General features: G+C 42.6%; 3 protein-coding genes and 2 non-coding genes across 8 annotated transcripts; 3 read left to right on the top strand and 2 right to left on the bottom strand.

Annotated features, from left to right (window-relative positions):
- Positions 1-70: 70 nt before the first annotated feature.
- Positions 71-9,909, bottom strand: poldip3 (polymerase (DNA-directed), delta interacting protein 3). 4 transcript variants are annotated; one of them, XM_089128990.1, is made up of 11 exons: positions 9,753-9,909; positions 8,917-9,026; positions 7,895-7,944; positions 7,541-7,840; positions 6,438-6,497; positions 5,725-5,814; positions 5,455-5,640; positions 3,243-3,320; positions 2,777-2,906; positions 1,965-2,031; positions 71-487 (listed from the first exon to the last, which is right to left on the bottom strand). In XM_089128990.1, exons 1-11 carry the CDS (start codon positions 9,872-9,874, stop codon positions 265-267), a joined length of 1,416 nt encoding a protein of 471 aa, XP_088985116.1. In that variant the 5' UTR covers positions 9,875-9,909; the 3' UTR covers positions 71-264. The 4 variants fall into 4 exon arrangements, with proteins under 4 accessions (XP_088985116.1, XP_039512891.2, XP_039512890.2 ...); XM_039656957.2 differs by having other exon boundaries at positions 6,438-6,494; positions 7,541-7,944; XM_039656956.2 differs by having other exon boundaries at positions 7,541-7,944.
- An 817-nt stretch (positions 9,910-10,726) lies between these two features.
- On the top strand, positions 10,727-10,881 carry LOC120468336 (U12 minor spliceosomal RNA). Its single transcript, XR_005620244.2, has one exon. It is a non-coding gene; the product is annotated as a U12 minor spliceosomal RNA (small nuclear RNA).
- Positions 10,882-11,717: 836 nt separating this feature from the next.
- LOC120468335 (U12 minor spliceosomal RNA) lies at positions 11,718-11,872 on the top strand. Its single transcript, XR_005620243.2, has one exon. It is a non-coding gene; the product is annotated as a U12 minor spliceosomal RNA (small nuclear RNA).
- Positions 11,873-12,617: 745 nt separating this feature from the next.
- Positions 12,618-19,595, top strand: fam234b (family with sequence similarity 234 member B). Its single transcript, XM_039656924.2, has 12 exons — positions 12,618-12,669; positions 13,776-14,153; positions 14,229-14,345; positions 15,976-16,152; positions 16,229-16,344; positions 16,439-16,589; positions 16,822-16,960; positions 17,041-17,232; positions 17,406-17,484; positions 17,552-17,828; positions 18,054-18,265; positions 19,294-19,595. Exons 1-12 carry the CDS (start codon positions 12,633-12,635, stop codon positions 19,306-19,308), a joined length of 1,890 nt encoding a protein of 629 aa, XP_039512858.2. The 5' UTR covers positions 12,618-12,632; the 3' UTR covers positions 19,309-19,595.
- Positions 19,596-22,932: 3,337 nt separating this feature from the next.
- Positions 22,933-24,038, bottom strand: ndufa6 (NADH:ubiquinone oxidoreductase subunit A6). Its single transcript, XM_039656989.2, has 3 exons — positions 23,855-24,038; positions 23,203-23,318; positions 22,933-23,130 (listed from the first exon to the last, which is right to left on the bottom strand). The coding sequence occupies exons 1-3, from the start codon at positions 24,021-24,023 to the stop codon at positions 22,999-23,001; spliced, it is 417 nt and encodes a 138-aa protein (XP_039512923.1). The 5' UTR covers positions 24,024-24,038; the 3' UTR covers positions 22,933-22,998.
- Between the last annotated feature and the right edge of the window lie 371 nt (positions 24,039-24,409).

The following is a 24,409-nucleotide window of genomic DNA, read 5'->3' on the forward strand; positions in this document are numbered from 1 at the left end:
AGCATCATTACTCCAGTCCTTCAGAAATCACTCTAACATGATGATCAAGACACATTAATGATTATCGATGTTGAAAACGGTTATTTACATTTTATTTCTCAGATACTTTGATGAACAATAACAGCATTATTTGACAGAACACGAACATGTGGAAATGAACACAGCAGCGAGACAGCGGTTATAAACCAAGATCTTTACTGGAGAAAAGAAAGAGTTGACAGGTTAAAAGTAGCGAACAGAACGGGTCATCTCTGAGAGGACGGGCTATATCTTGATGCGGAAGGCGGTGGCCTGCGCTCCAGCCCCAGTCTCTGCTCCTGCACTGGGGCCACTGGTGCTGCTGGGGCCACTGGAGGACTTGAACAGGGCCTTCAGGATGGTCTGCGGATCCACCTCGGCCCCCGCGGGTCTGGAGCCCGAGCGAGATGACGACGACGACGAGTTCTTCTGGGCCGAGCCGACCGCACCGGGGGAGTCACTCAGCCTCCTAAAACACCATCATCATCATCATCATCATCATTATTATCATCATCATCACTCAGCCTCCTAAAACACCATCATCATCATCATCAACATCATCAACACAGAGCACAGATCCATCACAGCACAACTAAACACATCATGCTTCACATATCCTAATTATGATGTATATGTTGAAATTATGACGTAGACCTTGAAAAAGTATAGTCAAAATTATGATATAGTTAGTCTCAATTACGCTAAAAAGTCAAATTATGAGGTTTAAATGTTGAAATTGATATACCAAGTCAAACTGATGACAAATTCAAATTATGATAAATTGAAATGACGACGTCGAAATGACAAATCGAAAATGACAAATTGACAAAAATTTGACAAATTCACAAAATTGACAAATTTTAAATTGTTGAAATTATGACAATTGGAAAAACAAATTACAGAAAATGAAATTGACAAATTGAAATTTAACAAAATTGAAATTATGACAAATTTAAATAATGACCCGTTGAAATGACGTTGAAATTATGACTAAGAAATTGAATTGAAATTATGCAAAATTTAAAATGATAACTTAAAGTTAGGATGTTGAAATAATGACGTAGAAATTTAAAAAGAATAGGTTTAAATGTAGAAATTGACATACCAAGTCAAAATGATGACACATTGAAATAATGATATAGTTAGTCTCAATTATGATAAAAAGTCAAAATGAAGATGTTGAAAATTAATTTGTCATTTCAACATCCACATCGACAAAATGACAAATTGAAATTATAACAGAAAAAAATGAACACATTGAAATTATGACAGCAACGGACAAATTGAAATTACAATGTAGAAACTAAAAATTTAAATTATAACAAATTTAAATTATGATGTAGAAACTGACAAATTTAAATTATGCCAACTTGAAGTTATGATTTTGAAATAAATGACATGTTGAAATTATGACGTAGAAATCGAACATTTTTATTATAAGAAGTTTCAATTATGACGTAGATATTGACTAATTGAAAATATGCCTAATAGAAATTATGATAAATTAAAATGAAAATCAAAGTGAACAAAAAAATTTAATTAGGACATAGTGAAAATTGATCAAATTAAATTACGACAAATTGAAAAACAAAATTATGACGTTGAAGTTATGATATATTGAAATAATGATAAATTATCACTTATGTGCGTTCCGGTGGCCGTGAGCTGCATTGCATGCTGGACCTTTTAGGAGTCGCACAATTTCTCTGAGAACGGCCAATTCGTACAGCCTGAACCGGCTAGAAGTTCACACTGACCGGCAAAAATTACATCGAAATTATAACATAAAAAAGCTGAAATTATGATGTCGAAATTATGAAATAAAAAAAAAAATTACAAATTTAAATGCTAAAATAAATTAAAATATGTCGTAATAATTATAACAAAATGTTAAAATGCTGAAACTGAAGTGAAGATGATGTAGTGTGTGTGTGACGGGAACTCACAGGAGGATGGGCTGCTCTGACGTGATCACACTGCCCTGCATGTGGAGGTTACACTTCATCGGCTGACCTGAACACACACACACACACACACACAGCATCATCAGCGCATGTTCTTCTCTTACACAAATTATGACTGAAAATATACCGTATTGTTCAGAATATAAGGCCCTTCTCAAGATGTACGGTTTGGGAAAAGAAAAATCTTTTATTTGTGATTAATGTTCACGGCAGTTTCCATATTTCACTGTTCTGTGTGATTAATACTGATAACCATGACTTATAGAAATATAAGCAGTGTTTGTGATAGAAATAAGCAGCGGCCTGAGAGCAACATGATCACCAGCAGAACACGTGTGTGTAGCGCCACCTAGCGGTGCGTGTGTGTTATTGACAGGACCGGAATATAAGATGAGCACGTGTACACAGAAGAAAATACAGTATATTATACACAATAATATACACATCATCATAAAACTATACTCAGTGGAACTGAAAAATGTGTAAAGTTTGAAGAATTAATTCTCTATTATTATTATTATTAACTCTTTCCTGAACGTTCGGCCTCATGTTTATGATCATCGTTCTGAATCTGATCTGAACCAAATCTGTGACAAAAACACGATTTCCTCAGATTTTTAAACTTCCCACATTCGAGAGTTGATGAAATAATAATAATAAAAGCAGAGGCTGCTCTTCTCTTCTGAGATATTGATGTACTGAAGCGCTGGCGGGGGAAGAGTTAACCCTGATCTAAACTCCAGCTGATGAGGACAGGAAGTGATGATGATGATGATGATGATGATGGGTCTCACCGTCCAGGCAGCGGTTGTTGTACTTCCTGTAGGCGCTGACCGCATCATCCTTACGCACGAACACCACCTCGGCCACGCCCACTTTCAGCAGCCGCGCACGCTTCAGCGCGCCACACACACAGAACAGCTCCTGCACACACACACACACACACACATCACTGTGACATCTGTCCATGAAACACACACACACACACACACACACACACACACACACAGAACAGCTCCTGCACACACACACACACACACACATCACTGTGACATCTGTCCCCACACACATACACACACACTGCTGATTTACTGGTGTGTTCTAACATGGACATGTAGGCACGCACACACACACACACACACACACACACACACAAGTGCAGGACCTCATACTAATAACAGTGTGTGTGTGTAACAGTGTGTGTGTGTAACAGTGTGTGTAACAGTGTGTGTAACAGTGTGTGTAACAGTACACACTCACCACTATGTCCTCCTCCGTCACTCGAGGATGAAGATTGTGGACCATGATCTTCGTTCCCTCCAGTGGACTGATCACCGGCTGACACACACACACACACACACACACACACACAGGTTAACCACACAATACTGGGGTAATCCATTCATCTGAACATTATTCTTTACATTTAAACAATATTGAAAAAAACATTTCTAATTAAAACTTTAGATTTAAACCTTAATTTAAAGGAATTGACCCTTCGTTAAGCCCCGCCCACCCTAGTTACTGTTGCTACGCCTGTCAAGCTTTCGCGGCTGGCCCATCTATTATAGTGTGGATGCACCCGGTGTCAGACATTCCCAATGAGATAATTAGTAATTTTCGGCGAACAAGTGAAATATCTGAGAGAGCAAGACAAAAGGGACTACAGTATGCATTCGAGGGATATATTCACCACATTATATGCAACCGATTAGAGAATTATTTCTTAAAAATTGAAGTTAAAGCCGCGAGCAGCAGCGCCTCCATTCAAATGGAAAACACAAACTGAGGAACAGCTATGTTCATACACAGCAGGGTATGGGAAAATAATCTTAATAATTATAAATCAAACAGCTCATCAATAAATCTTGTGGAATAACACTAATACCGGGAGAGCCGCGATCGGATTGGATTAAGTTAAGGGGTAACGTTAGTAGGACGTCGATTAACGAAATGCTGAAATATATTTTAAAGTATGTCAGTGAGCCTTTGTCTTGTCTCTTTAATCGTCTTATTTTATGTTATCATTATGACCAAAGAACCGTCAATATTTCCAAGCAATAGGTGTTTTTGTTAAGCATGTCGACATTTACCAGTCCCACCAGGATTTCACGATTTTTTTTTTGTGATTTTTGCGATCAAAATGACTGATTTTGTGGTGGTAATTTCCAAAAATTTGTGAAAAAATTTGCGATTTATATATAACATTTACCATAATGGTATTCAGTCCTTCCAGAAAAACGCAGAGTTTTTTTTTGTGATTGTTGCTGGCAAAAAATTGATTGATTACGTGGCCCGTTTTCTTTAAAAATGCGATGGAATATGTGGGATATTTATGCAATTTTATGCGATGAAATTGCAGGAATTTGCAAAAATTGAGGGAACTTGCAAAAATTGCGGTTTGATGAAAAAGAGAAAAAAGTGATTCCCCCAACATCCTGTTCTCACTAGGCTAATGTAAGAGTCATTTCTTATTACTTCCTTTGATAAACAAGCATACTACATCATAGAAAGTGCTGGGAATATTTAATTTCTCATCTTGTTTTATTTCAGACTGTAACTAGTGTAAATAAGGTGTGGCCCCTTTAAGAGCTGCTCCCTGTTGAACTCTCTGCAGTGTTATATTATATGTGCGCCTCAAACGCCCCATGTGTGCGGGTAATTTCTGTTTGATGCTACTTCTTTTATCTTATGTTGTTTATTAAGTAACGATGTGACGGTAGAACGTGTGACAGACAGTTATACGAGTTCGATTTGTGAGATGTCGATCGCCTCCGTGAGTCTGTCTGGCGTCGCGTAATTGCGTCACTTCATAACGTCCCCATGGAAACAGGGGGAAATGGCTGCTCTTGTGTGAAGCAAACGCACATTTTTCAACTTTCTGCTAAGATACATGTGACTTTTTTTGCAACGAAAATGCGAGGATTATGAAATTATGCAAACCCCGCATATTTTGCACGGAAATCGGCATTTTATGCGGCGAAAGTGCGGCGTATTTGAAAAAATGCGGCCCCCGCATAAATATGCGGACTTTGGCTGATTTTGCATTGAATTCAGCGATCGCATAATCGCGTTTTTCTGGAGGGACTGATTAACCAGAATGGGTCTCGCACATAGACGCTAGATCACACCAATCATTCCTCCCCTTGGCTTTTAGATTTTCTGGAAGGAAAACAATTCCTCTCCCGCGTCCAAACTTTTAGTATACCGGTATCAGATTTGCACAATCCATACGCACAATGCTTCAGCATGTTCCCTCGTTCGAAAGCTTGCCAGACCTCCCGCGCATAGTTACGGTTGCTAAGACATGATTAGCCAGTGGCGGTTTTCGGGCGTGGCTTAGCGAAGGGTCAATTCACACACACACACACACACCACTCTCAGCAGCTCCTCAATCTGTTCAAGAGAGAGTGTGGGTGTGTGTGTGTGTGTGAGAGAGAGAGAGCGTGTGTGTGTGTGTGCATGTGTGTACCTGTGGGGGTGTGTGTGTTTGTCCGCTGGCATCTCCACCCGCCTTTTGCGCGGCAGCGGTTGCCCTGGAGACAGGCTGCAGGGTCTGTGTGGGGGGGCGAGCCGTCGCCGTGGAGACGGAAGGGGGTGTGTACGAGTCGTTCTTCACCACCTTAGTGATGGGAGTCGAGAGAGAGACAGGCACTGGCTGCAGAGAGAGAGAGAGAGAGACAATCAGACTGTGTGTGTGTGAGTGAGTTAGAGAGTGTGTGTGAGTGTGTGTGTGTCTCACTCGTGTCTGCAGGTTGTTGGCTGTGGTGAACTTCATCTGTTTGTTGGGCATGACTCCAGCGTCCTCATCTTCATCAGCAGCACACACACTCTACAGAGAGAGAGAGAGAGCACGGGTCGAACGATATTACCCATGTTTAGGTTTGACCGCACATGCCCATAACCGATAATTCAACCGATGTCTTTTCTAATGGTAAATCATTAATGGTAAAATTGAGGTTCATGCATGTTTGTGACAGCTGTCAGTAAGTGTCATTCACTCAGTTATGACATTTTTAATGCAAATAGGACAGATTAAGATGTCTTTGACATAAACATATACATCATAACCTGTCAGTGTCGTTGTCATGACAACTTGACATTACTAAGACAACACAACCTGTCCTAAACATGACATAGCAGATTAATGATCAAACACTTCGCTTTATGGGTTAAACTGTCGGCTGTCACACACATGCGGACGACTGCGCCATCACTGCGAATCCCACAACTAACGGCAAAGAGCAGATCCCTCTGACATCATCAGTCACTGATATCAATAACAGTGTTAATCACATGAGCATACTTTATTACACCACACCTGAACAGGAATGTCAGTACACCGGTTCCTGTGCCTGTATAATGGGTTTGCTTCATCTATATTGTGTTTATCTTTGTTCAACACACACACACACATTCATCATAACAGTGATGCGCGAGTCATGTGACACTGACCGGAGCCGCTCGGCTGGGAACGTTGATGCGGATCCCGCTGGTCATTCCCACAGGCCTCTGCTGCACACACACACACACAACATCAGTTAGCTGTCAATCACGGGTCAGAGCGCTCTGATTGGACGGCTACAGTAACAGCTGACAGGAAGTGACAGATCGGAGCTCCTGAACTAAAACTACTGGAAATCATTTTCATACATCAAGTATATTTACATCAACTGATCAGGCAACAGTACAGCTTTGGTTCTGGTTTTATGAGCACTGCTCGGGTCTTTTTGGACTCCAAATGACTTTTGCTGAAGAAAATTAAAAAAAATAATCTAATAAAAGTTTGGGGTCCAAGCCAACTAAATGGAATTTTGTAAAAAAAATTAGTTATTTATTATATATTAATTAAAAAATATATAATAAATCCTCCAAAACAGCACAGATGTGGAGTAAAAACATTAATAAACTGGGTAACATGACAAAAAAAATAGGGATGCACCAATAAAAAAAGTTTCGGCCAATCCCGAACCCGATAATTCGTCATATTTGAAAGCCGATAACCGATATATTGGCCGATAAATGTAAATCCAAATTCCACTTTTAAGAGCCGATTACAAAAACAAAAGTCTCACCATTAAAATCCATATATCCCAAACACACATTATAATCTAGTCATATTTCAAGATAGTGTTGTCACGGTAACATATCTTTATACGGCGCCAATACCAGTGAAAACGCACAGCTCAATTTACGTATATTAAAGTACATATCACGATTACAAAGATGGAAACTGTAGCATCATAAACACTTTACAATGAGATCCATAGTTATATACTGTAGACACTATCATTATTATTATATGGGGCCGCTCACATATCAGGGTTTTTATGTGTGTTTTAACATTTAAAATTAACCGATAGCGATATGGTGACCGATATATCGTGCATCTCTAATATATATATATATATTGCTACACAATTCCCTTTTGTTGGCTGGGGTCTCAGGAGCCTGAACAGTGTAATCCGCAAACGAGCAGCGCACACGGGCTAACAATTAGCCTGATCTGAACCCGCTGTCAGGTCACATGATGTTAATCAGGCCTGTCATTGGCTCACCTGGATGGTTTTGGTGATCTTCAGAGCTGCTGCCAGCTGATTGGACGTCGGCGGGCCGCTCCTCTTCAAGCTCAGCCTATCGCGTGCGTCGACGACTTTGGTGATCCCGCCCCCGGGCTGCAAGGCCACGCCCCCTCTGGGTCCAGTGTTGTGGATGTGTATGTGTGGGACGACGGGTTTGGCGGGTGACGGCGGGACCGAGGCGATCGCGGGCGTCAGCTGGTGTTTGCGCGAGTTGATGGTCTGTCGCGCGTCCTGAACCACTGTGCCTGCGCTGCCCCCTCTGGCCCGGATGCGGAACCGCGCGTCCTTCTGCGCTAGCTTCTCCCGCGCGTCCTTCTGCGCTAGCTTCTCCCGCGCGTCCTTCTGCGCTAGCTTCTCCCGCGCGTCCTTCACCTGAAACGCTGGACGACAGACAGAAACTACAGTAACCCCAATAAGAGGGCAAAACTAACATAAGACAGTCAAAGTGTAATACTTAAAACATTTCAAGTTAAGAACATACTATAAAATACTAATCCAGACATTTAAAGGTGCAGTGTGTAAGTTTAGCCGCATCTAGTGGTGAGGTTGTGAATTGCAGCCAACAGAAGTTACAGTGGCCGACAGGAAGTGATGTCGTGGTCTGACAGCAGAGTAGCCACATAAACAAGGTTTCTTTACAAAGATAAATTAAGAAATTAGGTTTACTTGATTATTCAGTAAAACGATGTTATTGCGAATATTATTGTGACTTGTTCATCATTGTGTCAATGTTTTAATCGTTGACTTTAGCAGCTTCTTTACACGAAGAACAATATAGTGACGAAACACGCGTGTCCGCTCAGGGCCACTGTAGAAACGTGGATGTAAGTGGACCCGCGGTGTGTGTAGAGAGAAACGCCTCATTCTAAGCTAATAAACACATAACGGTTCATTATTTAAGGGTTTTATACACCACTGAACACATGTTGCATTTCTGTCAACAGATCCTCCTTTAGCTTAAAATTCTCATGTAATCTCAAAGAGAACATTTTTATTAGTTCAAACTTAGCTAGCTAACACGCTAGTTCAGTAAACATTAACTTGCTAATTTGCTAACATTTTAACAGTAGCATAGCATGGCACTTGCTGTATGAGTGCAGCAATATAAAGCTTTAAACATGTACTTACTCTCAAACCAAGCTCACCACTTCCTAAAACCAACATCAACGGTTCGGTTTACTTAAAATAAATCAGTTCTTTGAACTTGAAAAAAAAAGAAAGTGCTAAATACTCATTAAAATGAATTTGACTGGACTAATACGTTTAAGTTTGTCCTACTCAAACCAATCGATTATTTTGAGCGTTAGGGTATACAGTGAGGGAATAACAGCTGTCAATCTCAGGGCGTTTACCTCCTGTGGCTCCGCCCACTCCCAGCCGCTGTCTGACATCACCACTGCCGATCTTCTGACGTGCGTCGAAGGCCCTGCCCACCGACCCCGCCCCTCTGCCATATACGGGCCTGTGGGCGGAACTCATGTCAGTCAGAAAGTTGGCTCTATTTCCCAGTGTTAGTTCATATTATATCAGTCAGAATCAAAGTTAGCTTTATTATACAGTGTGTTAGTTCATATTATTTAAGCCAGAATCAAAGTTAGCTCTATTTTCCAGTGTATGAGTTCATATTGTATCAGTCAGAATCAAAATTGGTTTATTTTATAGCGCGTTTATTTTAATTTTGACTGGTAAAGGAGTAAGAAATGTTGTTTGTTTATGAACACACACATCATGAGTGCTTTATTCTACACACGATCCGGATTATAGTTCGTTATTTTGAGTCAAGAGTGTTTGATTGAACACACTTCTCAGTCGATCGACGGATATCGGCCGATAGATCCATCAACAGCTGGATTAGGCGTGTTTCTGTGACACAACTGTGTAAACACCCGCGATCAGCGATATACATTAACGCTTGCAGAGATAATGTGAACGAAAAATGGAAGTTAAATTAATGGAATGTACGGGGTTTGTTTGTAAAAACAGCCACACAAACCCGATGGACGCCATGAGCCACGCGCGTCAGCCAATCACAACACGAGAGCGGCCATCTTAGCCAATCAGCTGCAGGGGAAGGCGGGACATCTCGCGGGCTAAGAGCCTTACACGACTGCGTTTATAAAAACATAATAACGCTAAAACACCGCAGCGGTTCATAATATCGCTGTTAAAATGGATGGGGAAGGTTTACCTCTTACTGACTCCTCGAGCGTTAAAACTGCGGCGACGAATCACTTCATCCAGAGAGAGATCCGCCATATCTACCGTTGTGGAGTCTGTGTAGAAACGAGTGCGCATGCGCATGACGCACATATGGGCGGGACTAAACAGTGCATGACGGGCAGCAGATAGGGTCAAAATACACACGCATGAAATGCGAAAACGCAAGATAAGAACAAGCCTTTCATGAATCGAAAGAATATCAACTCTTATTTGTACAGTTTTCAAATGACTTGCTATGTAATAAAACTATCTTTAAACATTACCAGTCAAAAGTTTCGGATCGGTTAGATTTTATATGCTTTAAAAAGAAGTCTCTTCTGCTTACAAAGGCTGCATGTATTTCATCTAAAAATATTATTTTTTAAAAGCATAAAAAATCTTACTGATCCAAAACTTTTTACTTTCATATACAAATCAATAAAAATAACGAAATAATACCTTGCTATTTTACAAAATGTATTAAATAAAAGCACAGTTTTAACGGCTTGTTTGTGTTTCCAACAATAACAGCGTGATTTTAGCACCACAAAAAAAGTGGATTGCTGAATATACAGCGATTAAATAGCCCGTTGAAAGCGAATTAATAATAAATCTGGTTTCCAAATATTACATGTTAATGTAGTAAAAGATTAATACGAGAATGTTTTTTTTACAAACAAGAAGTCTGAATATGTGAAACCAACCAATCAGAGCAGCGAAGCGCCGTGACGTCACCGACGATCCCACAATGCACCGTCTGAAGACCTTGTTCACAATATAAAGTGAGCTTTTTTTGCCATCTAACGCTTATACGTGAATTGTATGCGATAAAATTGTAAAGTGAAGTGTAATAATGAACATCTCCAGGCTGAGTGAAACACTGAATCCGCGCGCGCTCTCCTCACCGTCACTGTGCACAGCGGTGCGCGTGAATAGGCCTGAGAGCGCGCCCTCTAACGGGTTATGCCTTAAACTGATGAGTAAGGAAAATAACGACGCGGGGTGACGCCCGTGTCCTCGCTAATACTCGCGAGAGGAATTTTTGAACGGGTACAGGTCCGTCCGCTGAGGTGACTCACTTACTTCGTGAGATGCCTCGTGGAACCAGGATCTGCCCCGAAACACCCCTATAAACTGTCATTAAAGAAAGACTCAATAATGCTTCTCCCAAACCTGAACATAACACATCAGTACATACTCATTTATTGGAACTACAATAACTCAGAGCGCCACAAGGTGGAGCACTAGAGGACTGTGGAAAACCGGAGAGAGGAATAATAACGTGATTAGATAAGTCAATATATAGATTAAATTAAAATACAGTTTTGTTTATTATCTAATTTAAAAAAAAAACAATGTTTAAAGTAAATAAATAATTAAATAACATTTGATTACATTTTTTTGTGCACAGAATATTCTCGTCGCTTGATGAACTTAAGGTTGAGGCGCTGTCGTCACTCTATTTTAACGATGTCTTTACTAAGTTTTCTGGGTCGACAGATATTGATTACCTAGAAGCCTATGGAGGAGTGATCCAGCAGCTCTCTCAGATTTAATCAGAAATATCTTAATTTGTGTCTCGAAGTTGAAGGAAAGTCTGCAGGGGTTGAAGGGAGAGTACTGACTGACTGAGTTTACATTTTGGGGAGAAACTATAACGATAACCGTAATAATAATACCTATATAATGATAACTGACTATAACTAATGTTAACTAACAATAACTATAATGACAAATTACAATACAACTAACAATAACTATAATGACAAATGTGACGTATAATCGTAACGTAATACTAATAATTGAATGGTATATAATAACAATTTCCCGTGAAGATTAATAATGGCTGAGTGAAACCATAGAGTGAAACACTAAACTCGCGCGCGCTCTCCTCACCGTCACTGTGCACAGCGGCGCGCGTGACCCGTCTTGAGAGCGCGCACACTATCGAGTTATGCCTTAAACTGATGAGTAAGGAAAATAACGACGCGGGGTAACGCCCGTGTCCTCGCTAATTCTCGCGAGAGGAATTTTTGAACGGGTACAGGTCCGTCCGCTGAGGTGATTCACCTACTTCGTGAGATGCCTCGCGGAACCAGGATCTGCCCCGAAACACCCCTATAAACTGTGAAGGAGAGAGTTAATATGCAATTATTCTGGGACTCGCAATTTGGAATTTTAAAGCTGCGGTTCCATAGAGTGCCACAAGGGAGCGCTAGAGGACCGAGAGAAAAAAGTTAATAAAATAAATAACGTGATTGACATACAATAATAAATAAATACATTCATTTAAAATAAAGTTGGGTTTATTAAACAGAAATATTAAATAAAAAAAGTTTAAAATAAATTAATGGTTCGAATGAAATTCGATTGATGATTCGAAGAAATGTAAATTACTCTAACTTTTTATTTTTTATGATTGATACTAAAAAAATATTATCTCGTTAGAATTGTGAAGCTTTTGTTGTCTATCTTCAAGTAAAAAAAAAAAGAAAAATAAAATAATATAATATTCAGAGTCCAAATTAAAAAAATGTCATTATTCAAAATTTGTAAATATGGACTGGTTCTTCGTCTCAAGCCCTCAAATATTTAAATACCATTTAAACTAAAAAAAATAAATACATACATTAATTAGTAAATAAATAAATAATAATGTAAATACGATTTTACTAGATTTAAATCAATACATAAAACTTGATGTAGATCAATACAAATAAGAAAAGCAGTGTAAATATATAAAAAATAATCCGTGGTTGCTATTCTGTATGTTTCCGGTCTCGGAGAAGACTCCATTTCCCGTGATGCATCTCTTCAGCGCGGCATCTGCAGCGGCACACGCGTCGCGTCGCTGATAACATCTCGCGCAATGGCTGCAGCTCTGTCTCGAGCGCTGAAATTACCGGGTAAGTCGAATATTAATCTCCAATAAACGGTCGAATGAATCACAGTTATAAGCAGCCGTTCAGATGCGGGGCGCGCGCTCGCGCTGCGTGTGCGGTTTGTTCGGTGACGTCAGTGATGTGATTATCAGACGCATCTTCACTCCGTTATACTGTATTCAAATGCGACATGCAGCTATGGACGTTATCGGGCTTCACACAGATTTACCTGCACTGAGAATGACATCAGAACCAGCGCGATTATATAATATTACATTAGTTAATTCGCTGCAGATCGACACACACAAAAAAAAGACCAACACGAACCACCATATATGTGAATACCGTTACACGAATGTACGGTACCATGGTGAATGTCTACGTCACGCGACCTGAGGCAATTGTAATGAAACATCGTTTGCTATTTTCTCAAAGAGAATTTTCTTACATTTTTTAGTTTTAAAGTTTACTCTAAAACAACAACAACAACTCTAGATTATAAACAACCCAATTTGAGTTGTTATCAACCCAAGGTCTGGGTAAATATTGGACAGAATACATGTTGGATTAATTTTACCCAGCAAATTCGTTTTTTTTAAAACTTTCAATACGAATGTCTACAGTCTACAGATTAACTTAAATCTTCTGAACCTTCTTAAAATACTTGATTCAACCACTGGTTTGCATGATACTTCCTTTATTTCTGACCATATTTTATAAAATCAACAGCATCCGTATTTATATTATCTTTTTAAATAAAATCATAAAATGTTATGCAAAGCATCAGGAAAAGACAGACAAGACTCTCGTGACTCTCGTTGCTTTGCATAAAATAAACAATAGGCAGAACATGAGCGTATTTATAGACAAAATAAAGTGTACACAAAGAGCTGAAGAGCCCGCAAAAGCCTGTGATAAATAACTCAACCCCTGGGTTATTATGTCTGACCCAGGACCTGGGTAACACAAAAACTACCCAAACACTGGAAAATAACCCCAAAAAATGACTCTGGGCTGAAAAAAAGACCCCAGGATTTTTTAGAGTGTATGTAATAATGATTTAAATGCTGACAGGTTTGTTCTGGTGACATCATTAGAGTTTTAAACTGGTTAAATCCCTGATCCTGCAGGGAAGAAGGGCTCGGACCTGGGCGAGTACGACCCCCTGACGCAGGCGGACAGCGAAGATGAGACGGAGGACGACGATCTGGTGCTGAACTACCCTCGTAACGGCCTGAGCCCGGCGGTGGCCGACCTGCGGGATGAGGAGGAGGAGTTGGAGGAGGAGGGGGAGTGGCCGCAGAGAGAGGGGGCGGGGCCTGTGGTGGAGGTGGGCGGGGCCAGCGAAGGGAAAGCGGGTCGTGTGCGCGGGGCGGTTCGGACCACAGCGTTCCTGCTGCCTCTGGGCTGCGCGGCGCTGCTAGTGCTGATGTGTGCGTTTCTCCTGCCCTGCCCACAGGGGGCGCCGCACCTCACACACTGGCAGCGAGCGCTTGGAGACGCCAGTGGTGAGTGATCGCGCTACACCTCGTCAAAACCTCGCCTCGTTAACCTGCAGACTCAACATGTGCTCTTCCTCTCAGGCGTGACCTCGCCTCCGCTGGCGCTGTGGGACGTGGACGGAGACGGGCTGGAGGACCTTCTGATCGGCGTCACCAGCATCTCTAACGACACTCAGCCAATCAACGCGCAGAGCAAAGGTGAGCGCAACAGTCCCCGTTACGGTAGAACAGAGCGCAACAGTCGGTTACGGAAGATCAATCTTTAAAAACTAGAGTGATAACTGTCACGATAAGTAATGATAACTGTTGCGATAACTGTCATGATAAGCATTGAGAACTGTTACGATAACTGTAACGATAAGCAATGATAACTGTTACGATAACTGTAACGATAAGCAATGATTATTGTTACGATAACTGTCACGATAAGTAATGATAACTGTTGCGATAACTGTCATGATAAGCAATGATTATTGTTACGATAACTGTCACGATAAGCAATGATAACTGTTACGATAACTGTAACGATAAGCAATGATTATTGTTACGATAACTGTCACGATAAGTAATGATAACTGTTGCGATAACTGTCATGATAAGCATTGAGAACTGTTATTATAACTGTAATGATAAGTAATGATAACTGTTACGATAACTGTAACGATAAGCAATGATAACTGTTATGATAACTGTAATGATAAGCAATGATTACTGTTACGATAACTGGAACGATAAGCAATGATAACTGTTACGATAACTGGAACGATAAGCAATGAGAACTGTTACGATAACTGGAACGATAAGCAATGATAACTGTTACGATAACTGGAACGATAAGCAATGATAACTGTTACGATAACTGGAACGATAAGCAATGAGAACTGTTGCGATAACTGTCATGATAAGCATTGAGAACTGTTACGATAACTGGAACGATAAGCAATGATAACTGTTATGATAACTGTAACGCTAAGCAATGATTACTTTTACGATAACTGGAACGATAAGCAATGATTACTGTTACGATAACTGGAACGCTAAGCAATGATAACTGTTACGATAACTGGAACGATAAGCAATGAGAACTGTTACGATAACTGGAACGATAAGCAATGATAACTGTTACGATAACTGGAACGATAAGCAATGATTACTTTTACGATAACTGGAACGATAAGCAATGATTACTGTTACGATAACTGGAACAATAAGCAATGAGAACTGTTATGATAACTGGAACGATAAGCAATGAGAACTGTTACGATAACTGGAACGATAAGCAATGATAACTGTTACGATAACTGGAACGATAAGCAATGATAACTGTTATGATAACTGGAACGATAAGCAATGATAACTGTTACGATAACTGGAACGATAAGCAATGATAACTGTTACGATAACTGGAACGATAAGCAATGATAACTGTTACGATAACTGTAACGATAAGCAATGATTACTTTTACGATCACTGGAACGATAAGCAATGAGAACTGTTACGATAACTGTAACGATAAGTAATGTTGACTGTTACGATGTCTATAACGATAACTTAAACAATAAATAGAATGAAAATTGTAACAATAACTTAAACAATATCTGATAAATATACGATAAGCTAATTGTAGTGAAATCTGTAACAATAATCACGATGGGAACTATAACGAAAACATAAATTACGGTAACCGCTACTGTAACGGTGATGAGCAGGAGAACGCTAGCGTAACTAGCGCAGCGGTCGGGAACTAATGCGCTCTCTTCCAGGGGAGTGGTTAATGTGGCAGTGGCTGGTCCAATCAGAGTGCTCCGTGTGTGTGTGTGTGTGTAGAGTTCAGCGTGTGCGCGGTCAGCGGGGTCAGTGGGCAGCTGCTGTGGACGAGACCCCTCAGGGAGCCGCTGTTCTCCGTTCAGTGTGGACTGCAGACAGGAAGTGCCGATCCGCAGACAGGAAGTGCTTGTGTCCTGATCAGCTCGGGTCACATCATCGCTGTTAACGCCTCCACAGGTCTCTCTCACACACACTCGCTCATGACAGCTGAACACGTGTGTGTGTGTGTGTTGATGATCAGTGTGTGTTTCAGGCCGGACGTGGTGGACGGCAGCCGTCAGTGACGTCGAGTCTCACGCGGTTCTGCTGCCGGATCTGGACGAAGACGCGTTTCCAGACCTACTGATCGCAACACTGCCGGCAGACCAGGTGACCTCTCACACACACTCTTCATCATGTGACCTGTCCTCAGGTGTGTGATCTGTCTCACACACACACTCTTCATCATGTGACCTGTCCTCAGGTGTCTGACCTGGCTCTGGTCTTGCTCTCCGGCCGGTCTGGAGCTCTGATTGGCCGGCCGGTGAACTTTAACCTCACGGCTCAGGGGAAGCTGATTGGTCCGCTGCTGCACGAGACGCAGGCGAGAGCCTATTACGTGCTGTTTGGACTGGGTGAGTCTCATTCGCCGGCGGATCTCGTGAACTCTGGCCTTCTGGGAAGAGGGAAACATGAAAGTCACAATTATCAGACTGAAAAACTACAAAAAATTGTCATGAAGCTCAGAGACCATCCACAACGTGACTTAGAATGTCATAATTATTATTATTAGCTCTTATTAATGTAAAAAGTGCATGATGTGTTTTTCTTGTGTTCATACGCGTGTGTGTGTGTGTGTGTGTTCAGGCACGGTGGAGGGCGTCTCTCTCAGTCTGGTTTACCATCAGGCCACAGGCAGGACGGCCGCGTCTCGGGTCCTTCAGAAGGAGTCCAGCTGGGAGCGTCTGAGGAAGAGCAACTCGTCACAGCTCATTCACATCAGCAGGTGGAGTTCACACACACACACACACTCACTCACTCACTCACTGACCCCTGACCTCATGTGTGTGTGTGTGTGTGTGTCAGTGAGCAGGTGGAGTTCCTGCTCCCTCTAGTGGCGGGTCAGAGCGCTCAGCACAGTAATCTGGACAGCGTGTCGGTGTTGAACTCGAGCCGCAGCGAGAGGATGCTGGTGTGTGGAGCCGACGGACGTCTGTCAGTGCTGAGAGACAGCGACACACACACCGTCTGGAGCCTCGGCCCCGCCGCCATACACACGTCTGTACACGCACGCGCTGGCATTAATGCTTCAGTTTATTTCCTGTTTTAAGATTAAATTTGAAGTTAATCTAAACAAGGCTGCCTGAAATAAACGTAAGTTTAAGCCTTTAATTTCAGTCAAGGTGTATTGTATTGTGTTAATGTGTGTGTGTGTGTGTGTGTGTGTGCAGTCGTCCGGCGTTGGGTCAGTTCAGTGACGACGATGTTCCGGATCTACTCATTCATCAGTCGGCCAATGGCGTCAGGAAGGTGCGCATCTCATTAGCATCTCATTAGTACACACACACACACCGTGAGCTGACTCTGTGCTCCGCAGGTGACGATCCTCGACGGCGCTCGGGGGCGGAGCTTGTGGGAGGCGGGGTTTGTGTGTCCTCGTCTGGCGGTGGAGGACTCGTCGGTTCGCACCTCCTCCGGCCAATCCGTGTTCCTCTTCTGGGCGGGAGACCCGCTGACCCCGGCGCTGAACGTCACCAAGGCAACCAGCCAGGCGGCCGAGCCGGTCCTCCGCAAGCTGTTCCTGCTCCACCCGTCCTATCCCACAATCCTCCTGCAGCTGAGCAGCACCACGGACACCGTCCTCACCGCCACAGGTGCGGCAGGCACACCAATCAGACATGGCTTTAATAGAATCTCATGTCCTTCAGTATTTTCATCAGCTGATTCATTTCTCTGTTTGTAATCAGGACTTTTATTTTGACACAGGTGCACTGGAGCCGTAGACTGTAAAAAACATGCGTGTAGTAGTGTGTCAAAATAAAAGTCCCTGTTCAGGGAGTGTTTTCAGTGTGACGTCACGTGACCGTGTGTCTCCGCAGTGAGCTACCAGCCGCAGCAGAAGGACGCGTCCTACATCAGCGTCTCGTCTCGGCCCACGTCCGGCCGGCGTCCGGCTGCGCAGCGGCTGAAGAGCCTCAGTCTGAGAGCCGCCATCGCAGACGCTCAGATCCTGCAGCTGCCCGACGCCAGCAGAGACGCCGACACGGCCTTCCACGTCAGCACGTTCTTCAGACGCCTGTCCTTCAAACAGGTCAGGGGTCACTGCACGGGTCAGGGGTCACTCGACATGTCAGGGATCACTCGACAGGTCAGGGGTCACTGCACGGGTCAGCGGTCACTCGACAGGTCAGGGGTTACTCGACAGGTCAGGGGTCACTGCACGGATCAGGGGTCACTACATGGGTCAGGGGTCATTGCATGGGTCAGGGGTTACCCAACAGGTCAGGGGTCACTGCACGGGTCAGGGGTTACTCGACAGGTCAGGGGTCACTGCACGGGTCAGGGGTCACTCGACAGATCAGAGGTCACTGCACAGGTCAGGGGTCACTCGACAGGTCAGGGGTCACAGCACAGGTCAGGGGTCACTCGACAGGTCATGGGTCACATGGTGGGTCAGGTTACTCGACGGGTCATGGGTCACTACACAGGTCAGGGGTCACTGCACGGGTCAGGGGTTACTTGACAGGTCGGAAGTCACTCGACAGGTCAGGGGTCATTCGACGAGTGAGGGGTTACTCGACAGGTCAGGGGTCACTGCACGGGTCAGGGTTCACTTGACAGGTCAGGGGTCACTCCACAGGTCAGGTGTCACTGCATGGGTCAGGGGTCACTGCACAGGTCAGAGATCTTAGAACAGGTCAGGGGTCACTCGATAGGTCAGGGGTCACTCAACAGGTCAGGTGTCACTGCATGGGTCAGGGATCACTGCACAGGTCAGGGGTCACTCAACAAGTCAGAGGTCTAAGAACAGGTCAGGGGTCACTCAACAGGTCAGAGGTCTAAGAACAGGTCAGGGGTCACTGCATGGGTCAGGGGTCACTGGACACTGAAGACTGCAGTAATGATGCTTTGATCACAGGAATGAAGATCCACAGATTCACACTGGAGTGATTTCACTCTGTTCTGCTGATGGGTGGTCAGATAAACGAGCTTTAGTGAGCAGAAGAGACTCTTTCAGGAACATGAGTGAATCGTAATGACCACTTCTACTCTACTAGTGTTGAGTTGATGTCAGTGCAGTATAAGGGCTGATTATATGACGATCTGCTGTTTCCTCAGGATATGAACATGTGAAGTGATTGGTGATGATGAAGATGAAGAAGACGTGTGTGAACACTGGAACTGGTCACGTGACACAGCTGCTGTTCTTTCCTCCTCTATAATAATAATAATCATGATGATGATGATGATGATGAAGCTCTGGTGTTGTGTTTGTCCGGTTCCTCCTCGCTCTGGAGGGGAGTGGGTGTTCATGGCTTTGCACGTTGAGTTGTAGATATTTCTGACTGTACAGTATTTATAGCAGCGAGACGGACTGATGTAAATAATGCTGGAATAATAAAGACGTTCATTCTGCTGGAGCTCAGACCTCTTTAATATCTCATCTACTGAAATATTAAGGTCAAATCTCCAGCACATATTTGAGCTGAAGCGCTGATGAAGAGTGCGAACCGCTGGACAGTGGAAGGCAATGGGGTTCAACGTTCAACATACACTTTCTGTTCCAGTGAAGGAGGAACATCACGCCGGTTGGAGTGAGTGAACTAACCCGTACACTTACCCATAAACTAGAGTTAACTAACCCGTACACTAGAGTGAACTTACCAGTACACTAGAGTTAACTAACCCGTACACTAGAGTGAACTTACCCATTAACTAGAGTTAATTAACCCGTGCACTAGAGTGAACTTACCCATAAACTAGAGTTAACTAACCCGTACACTAGAGTGAACTTACCCATAAACTAGAGTTAACTAACCCGTGCACTAGAGTGAACTTACCCATAAACTAGAGTTAACTAACCCGTACACTAGAGTGAACTTACCAGTACACTAGAGTTAACTAACCCGTACACTAGAGTGAACTTACCCATTAACTAGAGTTAATTAACCAGTGCACTAGAGTGAACTTACCCATAAACTAGAGTTAACTAACCCGTACACTAGAGTGAACTTACTCATAAACTAGAGTTAACTAACCCGTGCACTAGTGAACTTACCCATAAACTAGAGTTAACTAACCCGTACACTAGAGTGAACTTACCCATAAACTAGAGTTAACTAAGCCGTACACTAGAGTGAACTTACCCTTACTAGAGTTAACTAACCCGTACACTAGAGTGAACTTACCCATAAACTAGAGTTAACTAACCCGTACCCTAGAGTGAACTTACCCGTACTAGAGTTAACTAACCCTAGAGTGTGTGTGTGGGTCAATGAACACAGTATGCTGCAGCCTGCAGGGGTCGGGAACCTTTTTTGACCAAAGCGACATTTTTCATTTTTGGTTAATGCATTTTTCCAAAAGAGCCAGAGCTATCAACTGATGAGCACAAATCCTCTCTGTCTGCGTGTGTGTGTGAGTGAGAGAAAGAAAGAGAGAGAGAGAGAGAGAGAGTACTTAGCCTACATCTACTTACGCGAATACTCGGCTTGGCATTTTGATATATTTCTGTATTTATTTGGCGGTTTCGGTGCGCGACTGAAGACGAAGGCTCTTTTCCCGTGTTGCGCTCGGGAGCGCGCACGCACAGCATCCTGCCAGTAATTCCGTTCTCTTTCGCGACTTTTATTTTCAATGTAAAGCACATCCTGCTCTTTATTCATTCCTTCAATTTTTGTTATAAATAGGCTAACTTTAAACAGAATCGTCAACTGAAATCTGCGTGGATTATCAAAAATGTTACACATTTATCATGTGTCATAAGGATCTCAGCGGCAAAAGTGAAAGTATTGAAGTTTATAGCCTTTTTTTACATTTTTGCTGCTTTTCGCCATTATAGGCCGACCTAAACAGCTGCAGCTGAACCCCATACAGGAGCTAGGGGTTATCGCAGTTGATTGCTCTGATCAGCACTTAGGCTAAGTCTCACTTTTGAAGGTACAACATTAATATAATTATTATCATAATCTTTTCATTAACTTCTGTAGACTGACTGTAGTAGGGAATTGAGCCGATATTTGTTTTCTCGCTCGTAAAGGGTTCCCGACCGCTGTGCTGAACTGATAACAGCCGAGTGCGTGGACAACTTTTATACTTTGTTTCATCGGTTAATTTAATTAATACCCAGATAATAATTTTTGGGAAATGTTCCCAAAACATGTATTTGTGGTTTGCTTTCGGTTGGCCATGGAAGACGGTCGGATGAATGCACTTTTAGCCTCGCAAAGTTCAAAACACTTGTTCAAAAGTCACACAGTCTCATAGGTTTAAATAATGTGTGTTTGAGGTCTGCAAGAGGACTAACTTAAATTTCCAGAGACTGTTAATATTTTACATGTTGCCTGACCTGCAATGAAATCATGTCCACCACATCTCATTTACAGCCGTTATTTAAAAATAGAAAAACTTATGACACTCAAGAATGGTCTAAGATCATTTTTGTTATCAGTTTAACAGTTTTTACTAGTTTAGGGCCAATCCTGACCTGTACACACACACACACACACGCCGCACTCTGAAACGGAAGATTGGAGTAGGCTATGCTTAGAAAATACATAACTTGAATTTATATTAAGTAAAGAATGATCTCAACCAAATACAGTTTTTTTTTGTTTTATTATATGAAATTTATTCACAGCTAATTATTACAACGTGATCTAAGTTAACAATACATTAATTTCTCACGGGGACGCGCTTGGTCAGTAAACAAAAACTGCTCTGTAGCTACTTCGCGATTTAGACGACTGTCGATTCTCTCTGAAATCACACTGACTTTCGCATTTCACGAGAGTAAATATATATAGATAAAGTAGAAATTATATGTAATAATTCAATAAAGAAGTCGACAATGTTAGTCAGAACAAAATAAAAGTGCGCGCTTTCTGTGGAAGATAGTAGGCGCGTGCCCCTATGGGCGCGTGCAGATCGGCGGCGCGCAGTAAATAAAGTATTTATGATCCGTATGCTTCTCATGCTACGCTTAACCGTGGCTCAATTTTAGCTATAAATTTGGATTTACCTGAAAAATAATTTATGAAAAATTACATTTCAGCATATTTAAACAAATAAAACAGCTTTGACTCATCAGTCATCACACAGTAGTGGTTCAGCACAAGAACAGAGGCTGGATTTGACTGGAATATAATGTAAAAATATCACCAGGATAGTTTACCGTACACACACATGTTGAGTGTTGAAGCCGTCGGTGTATAATGAAGTGTGTGTGTGGATGGCGTCAGGACACTGATCAGCAAGAGCTTCGGCGCTCTGCTGGAGGAAAACTATATTTTCGTACCCGAGGACGATGATTGAGCACAGGCCTGACGTCACGGGTGTGTGTGTGTGTCCTCACCTGATGAATGCTGGAGATGATTACGCACACTCATCCTGGAGGAACAATCACTCGTCTGTCTGGAACATTCATGAGCGGTTAACACTCCAAACGTGGCGATGCTGAATTATTGAACAACATGGATCTATAATATATATATATATATACACACACACACACGGATCAGTCGAGTGAACGACTTCATGTTTCGAATCTGAACGAGGATCCGCTGATGTTGCAGAGATTCTGCTTCAAAATAAATGCTGTTGTTTTGAACTTTCTATTCATCAAAAATTTCTGAAAAATTAAATGTATCAGTTTCCACACACACACGTGTTTACACTCAGGTCCTGTAGGGTAGATACCAATATAATCCACTGACGGATGTCATCCGATATAACACACACACACACAGACAGCTGGAGTGTATTAGCATGAGTGTATTTACAGTACAGAAGCAGAAAATGACAGCACACGTTAGGGGTCAAATGTCAAGGGTCGTGTCCGTGGTAGAACTTGGAGAGGAAGTCTGTGGGACGCGGCGCGTCGGTCTCGTGGAAGTAGCGCATGATGTGAGTCTTCTGCTTCCACACGTTGATGGTTTCCTCCAGCTCCATCTTGCCCTGAAACACACACACAGGTCATCACAAACACACACACACACACACGCAGTGAACAGCAGGCGTGCTCCTCACCTTGATGACCAGCATGTCGATGACCCGAGGGTCCGTCACGTGACTGTTCCTGTCGAACATCTCTCGCACCTTATCTCGGCCCTGACGCGCAGTGATGTCCAGCTGGAACGTGTGAACTGACACACACACACACACACACAGGTTAGCGAGCAAATCCTTCTGACTCAATCGATGCATTTCAGTGACTGACTGAAAGAGGATCCATAAAATTACTAATTTCAAACAACTTTTACTGAAACTCGCTTTTATTCAAGGTGAAGATGTTTGTAAGAGCTTATTAATAATTCGCATGAACTTAATAATATTAAGAAAAACTGTAATGGGACAAACACTATTTTTAATTATTTATTAAAATGGGACAACTAACTTATCTTATAAATAACCGACTCGGTTCCGTGACAGAAATGAATCACTGAACGGATGTTTTTGATCAGATTAAAAGCTCTGTCCTCTCAGAAGTATAATAGTGGTGATCAGCTCATTTAAACACGCAGAGGATGAACATCACGGAGAAAGCGAATGTTTAACAGCCGAACCGAGTGTTTCTGCAGCTGTTTGCAGTGTAGCGAGTATTATTCCTCTGTATATTCGTGTGTTTGTGACCTTGACGCGAGTCCGCGTGTGTGTCTCGCGGTGTGAGCGCGACCAGTACCTGCGATGGGCACCTCTCGGTACCAGGCCCGGTACAGCTCCCGAACCCTGCGCTTGGCCTCGTCCAGGTCCCGGCTGAAGATCGGCCTGACGACTTTAGCGGCCGCTGAGCCGGTGCGGGTCGCGGTGCTCGCCGCCATCTTGCGCCTTTGTTGCTTTGCTCTGCGCATGCGCCGCAGCCGCCAATCAAATACCCGACGCGCCGCGGTCCTGCGCACACACCGCATCTCGAACACACACACATCTCTAGTCTATGCGCACGTCTGTCTTACTTCTGTCATCATTTTTATAACTTCGCTTTCCTAGTTTCACTTTACCAATTCTTATCATGAATTCGAAATTATGCTTTAAATCGACTTTTTACGTCATAATGTCGACTTTTCACGTCATAATGTCGACTTTTCTTCTCATAAATATGACCATCATAATTTAGATTTTGTCATAAGGGCCTCACGATGACTTAAAATGAATTAAAGACACATTTTTAAATAAGCAAAAACCTGCACAGCCTACCTGAGGAACTTTATTTGAAATATATGTATTAGAAACTGAGTAA

Source organism: Pimephales promelas, chromosome 3, assembly GCF_988280905.1.
Source record: "Pimephales promelas chromosome 3, fPimPro1.hap1.1, whole genome shotgun sequence".
Classification (NCBI taxonomy): Eukaryota; Metazoa; Chordata; class Actinopteri; order Cypriniformes; family Leuciscidae; genus Pimephales; species Pimephales promelas.